General features: G+C 43.4%; 1 protein-coding gene across 1 annotated transcript in view; it reads right to left on the reverse strand.

The window, feature by feature from the left end:
- POLR3A (RNA polymerase III subunit A) overlaps window positions 1-5,239 on the reverse strand; it is a 56,142-nt gene that overhangs the window by 16,397 nt on the left and 34,506 nt on the right. The window contains exons 18-20 of the mRNA XM_006154897.2: window positions 4,105-4,223; window positions 3,350-3,487; window positions 1,368-1,538 (exon numbers count right to left, since the gene is read on the reverse strand). Coding sequence (XP_006154959.1) covers window positions 1,368-1,538; window positions 3,350-3,487; window positions 4,105-4,223 — 428 coding nt within the window. The remainder of the gene's footprint in view (window positions 1-1,367; window positions 1,539-3,349; window positions 3,488-4,104; window positions 4,224-5,239) is intronic.

Raw genomic sequence — 5,239 nt, forward strand, 5'->3', positions numbered from 1 at the left:
GAGAACGGAGGAGAAGGGATTGCGGCGTGACCATCCCCCCTGGGGGATGATTTCTCGCTTTCTGTCTCTATGTCTCTGTCTGTCTGGCGAGCGCATGCGCCCTATAGCAAAAACCTCTAAAAAAATAAATTTAAAAAAAAATTTTTTTTTGGAGAGGTTTTTGCTAGGGTGCGTGCACTCGCCAGACAGACAGAGACAGAAAGTGAGAAATCACCCCCCTGGGGGGATGGCCACGCCGCAATCCCTTCTCCTCCGTTCTCCTCTCGGGATCTTGGGCACTCATGCACACACGCCCGGCGTGAGTTTTAAGCCACCGGGTCCGGGTCTCGAACCACGGTTGACTACATGGGAATCTAGGAACATAGCCATTATGCCAACTGCTGGTCCAAAGAAAAGAATTCTTAAAGAAAAATAAAAGTCTTCTGGGCTATTTAGTTGAGTGTTCTTTCATTAGTACCAACCTATACCTCATCTCTGATGTGAATTAAAAATAGAAATAGTTGGGACCAGCAGTTAGTGTAATGGCTATGTCGCTGGACTCCCATGTAGTCGACTGTGGTTTGAGTCCTGGACCTGGTGGCTTAAACTCACGCTGGGCACGTCTGCATGTGTGCCCAAGATCCCAAGAGGAGAATGAAGGAGAAGGGATTGTAGCATGGCCATCCTCCTGGGGGGCTGATTTCTCTCTTTCTGTCTCTCTGTCACTCTGTCTTTCTGGAGAGTGTACATGCCCTATAGCAAAAACCTCTAAAAAAATTCCAAACATTTCAAGAGTGAAAATACTCTCCCAACCCCTGAGTTCATGAGATTTTCCTAGCGTTTTATTTTATTTATTTATTTATTTAAATTTCCCAGAGGACACATGCATTTGCTGGAGAGAGACTTGGAGAGATAGAAAGTAAGAAAGCAATCCCCATGGGGAATGACCACACTGCTATCCCTTCTCCTTTTGGGATTTTGGGTACACACGCCATGTGGGTGGCATGTTCTTCAAGTTGCTGAGTCTGGAATCTGAATCGCAAGGTCGGCCATGTGGAATCCAGCTGCCTTAACCACTATGCCAACCAGTTTGCCCTCTCTAATGTTTTAATGAATGCATTCTTATTCTACTATATAGATAAGCCATTTTACTTCATTAGACACAGAGAGATACCAAAGCCCTCTTCTGTTGTCATTTGATTACTACCAATATTAGACTTTCAACTGAAAAAACATTTTTTCCTTTTAATATTTGGGAAAATGATGTAGAGCAACACTGGACAGACATGACTGAAGCATTAATTGTGTGTGATATGCCAAATGGTACCCCCATTCTAAAGAAAGATCCTTGAAATCACAACAGCCACAGATATAATGCTAAATCTTACTTTGATGTTGTCTAGAACCCTTTTAAACTCCAAAGGTTCATCTTTCCCCTCCATAGCTGCGGGATCTAATCCGTCTCCCCCGTAAATGAACTGGATAATGTCACCGGTAGAGCTTCGGACTGTTAAGTCATACTGGGAGCAAAGATCTTCAAGGGATTTTACAAGTCTCCTCTAAAGGAAAAGAAGAAACGAAAGCTCAGTTCTTGGAGAAGACTAGTCACCCATGCAGAGGGTAAGATCTGCAACTCCAAGTTTCAAGTTCTTTAATCACATGACAACACTTTATTAGATAGCTCTTAAAAAGAACCCCCTTACCCCAACATGATCAATAGTGTCTCCCTCACCTGTGCTGTGGGATTTAGAATACCCCCACCCTCTAACATGTGGGGTATTTTATACTAAAATATATGCAACTTAAACTCCATCACCCCCACAGGACTCTGTAAATACTAGCTGTTTTGCCTATTTTCTCTTTCTCCTTAAGGTATAAATTAATGCAACAGCTTTGCATTTCTAAACACAACCTAAGCAGGACCCCTGCAGACTTCAATATGAACCGCAGAGGATCAGGTGCAGACCTTTTTCTGGGACAGAGGGTGAGGACAGAGAACAGGGACAGCATTGTGTCTGAACCAGTCGGCAGCAACCACTTCTCAAATCTGCTTAGGGGGAACCTTCCACCAGCAGAACACTTCGGCCAACAACACAATGGTGGCTCAGCAAATAAAGAGAAAGAAACCTTCCCCCAGGCAACTTCAAAACTAAAATCCCTCATGCCAGAACTAATTTGTTCTAGGTTAACACACTGCTCTGGGAAAGTCATACTCTCCACTTCAAAGAGGTAAAGACGAAAATAAAGTCAAAACGCATTATGGCAAGAATGGTAAAAGCTTTCACAGTCAGTTGGATTTCTGACAAAAGCAGCACGCTCCACAACAGAAGGGCAATTTCCCATCAAATGGTGACTAGAAGTATCAGATAAAGATACATGAGACACAAAAGGAGCTATGGAAACAGGTGGGTGCTGACCTGACTCCATTTCCACTCTAATAATCACCCTTGTTGGTTCTGGCCCACTCATTCACATTGCCAGTTTATCAGTCCTGATGTTTCAGCTTAGGAAGGGCCTGCTTCCACAGTGGAGAAAAGTGGAAACAAAGTTACAGCAAGTTCACAGCCCAGTAACTTGGAGCGGCTACCTTATCTGGTGTAGTAGGTAGTTAAAAACATTAAAAAATACTGATTTAAATTCCTGAGTAGAGTTGAAATGTTAACTGGAGACTGAAAAGGAATACCTTGCTTGCGGTCTTATGAAAGAAAAAAAGCTTTCCCTCTAAGTCGGAGCCCTTTGGGCAGGCACTGGCATGGGAGTCAGTTACCAATGACAGTTACTAAATAGTACTTAAAAAGTCACATAAACAGTTGCAGAGTGAGAGATGCAAACAGAGTTCTCTCAATGACCAAAAGATACACAGCATCATCATTCCTATTTTCATGTTAGGAAACAGGCCCTGCGGGTCCCCTAGGCTGATGCTCTCCTCCAGTACAGCTCTATCATGTGAGGCTCTGGCCTGTTCTTGGTCATTCAGAGCACAAAGGATTTATACTACTTTTTTTTTTTTTAAAGTTTACCTGAGGGTGAATCAGAGATAGACAGAGATAAAGAAAAAAGAGAGAGAGAGAGAGAGAAAGCACTCTCTTTCATGTGCAACCCCTTCTCCATTTCTCCATCGGGATTTGGGGAATGCACATATGCACTTTTTCAAGTGGTCAGGGCCAGGACTTGAACTCTGTGGTTAGCCATATTGGATCCAGCTCCCTGAACCACCATACCAGCTTAGGCATCTACGTTTCTAAATGTTTCCTTCTAAACACTAAAACCAGACAAATTATAGTGGTGTTCCAGGAATGTAAGCACACAACAGCTCAAACCCACAGCACCCCATCCTGCACTGTTGGTAAAGGTCGACATTGCAAATTACCTGCATGTATCCTGTCTCAGCGGTCTTTACGGCTGTATCGACTAGACCTTCCCGACCAGCCATTGTGTGGAAGAAAAACTCAGTTGGCGTCAAACCAGAATAAAAGCTATTAGCTACAAAGCCTTTGGCAGCTGGGAGCTAAAGAGGAAGGGAAAACAAAACAAAACAAAACAAACAAACAAAAAAATTAAAGGTCCTCAATTCTAAAATGCATTAAAATCAGAACATGCCCTACCTTTGGACTATAAAGACCTGACCAGTGCACTCTTATGAAATGGAAAGCTTTGTATGCCCTTTCCTAAAGGAGAAATAATTTGGACCAACTGTCCTTACCAGAGACAAGGAGGGTAAAGTTCCGGCCAGATGCCAGGGGCAGGGAAGTGTCTCAGAGAGGCAAGCCAAACTTCAGGCTGCTATCCCTAAAGCAAGCAGGAGTCAAGGACCTCAGAGGACCTCTCCTGACTGAGGCAGTGTCCATTCCTTGAAAAATGACTAACTTTAAGACATCCTTCCTATGGTCCAGACCTGCCCACTGCCAAAACATAACCATGCACTAAGGTTTACGAGGTTTCATTCTGGGACCCTGAAAGTGTTCTAAAGGTAGGTTGTGGTGACAGCTTCGCAGCTCTGTGATCTAAGTCACTTAACTATGTATACACTTTAAATGGGTCTGTGGATAGATTGGGTCTATGTTCCTTAAAGGACAATCTAGATGAACAGACCTTCAAAATCCTACCTGATCCACTACCACTTACCTTTGAGTGTTTGTCAAAGTGAGGCAACGACCTGTTTTCAAAACCATCTGGCACTCGAGAGCCGCTGATGGCCTGCTGTCCCACACAGGCGATCATCTGTGATATGTTAATGAAGGAACCTGGGGAAACCATTTGAGAATGCAACATTTACTGAAATAACATCAGCTGAAGTACAGGAGGACAGAGGGATAAAACAGAATAGGACACAGCATAGGTGCTTATTCGCAACAAGTTAATAGTCTACGAGTACAACAAAACCATAGTAAAGACAAGGTGGCATGGTGGTTAAGGCAGGGTCCCACTTGGCTGTGTGGTTTGAGTCCTGGAACCAGCGGTTTGAAAAACACGCCAGGAGCATGTGCGTGCGTGCCCACAATCCCAAGGAAAGAATGGAGAAGGGACTATACCCTCCCTCCTGAGTCTCCCCATCCCTCTCTAGCAAGCACATGTACTCTGTAGCAAATTAAAGAAAAAGAGAGGAGAAAAACAAACAAACAAACCAACAAGGTGATCCTGTCAGTAAAACGAGAAAAGAGAGGAGCTCAGGAGCATGTCTGCGTTGGAGGAAAGATTGGGGAGGAGCCAGGAGAATCTTCAGGAAGGAGGAGTAGAACCAGGCTGGACTGTGAGGACATTAAGATTTGGATATAAAAAGGGACTGGGGTGGCACCAGGAGTTCCAAGAGTGAGCCTAAGACTGGGAAGAAAGACAGAGGATGGGGAAAGCATGGGGTAGGTCTAAGGAGTAGTAATTAGGAGATCATGGGGTAAAAGGCAGCAAAGTTAAAGAGACTAGAGTTTACTGTGTGAAAAAATATTATGGAAGTAGGAGTCGCTTACAGGTTTTACATTTTAATCTACTGGGTTGTCGGAAAAGCCATGACGTATTTTTCTGTTATTTCTGTGCAAAGATGTGCATGATGTTTCTGATGAAAAAAGCCCAATGCTTGAAGGGCCTGAGTTACTATGGATAGTGTTTATCACAACACAAAATACATGTTTTAAAGATCCCCAGAGTTCCTCTTTTTCATTAACAAATTTTCTCAAAGTACCTTAAACTCAGAAATCCACACATTTCACCAATCGGTTCCTCAAAGAGGATAACCTGCCTAAAATGCAAATAATGAAGTCTTTCC

This window comes from Tupaia chinensis, unplaced genomic scaffold (genome assembly GCF_000334495.1).
Source record: "Tupaia chinensis unplaced genomic scaffold, TupChi_1.0 Scaffold000424_1, whole genome shotgun sequence".
Lineage (NCBI taxonomy): Eukaryota > Metazoa > Chordata > Mammalia > Scandentia > Tupaiidae > Tupaia > Tupaia belangeri.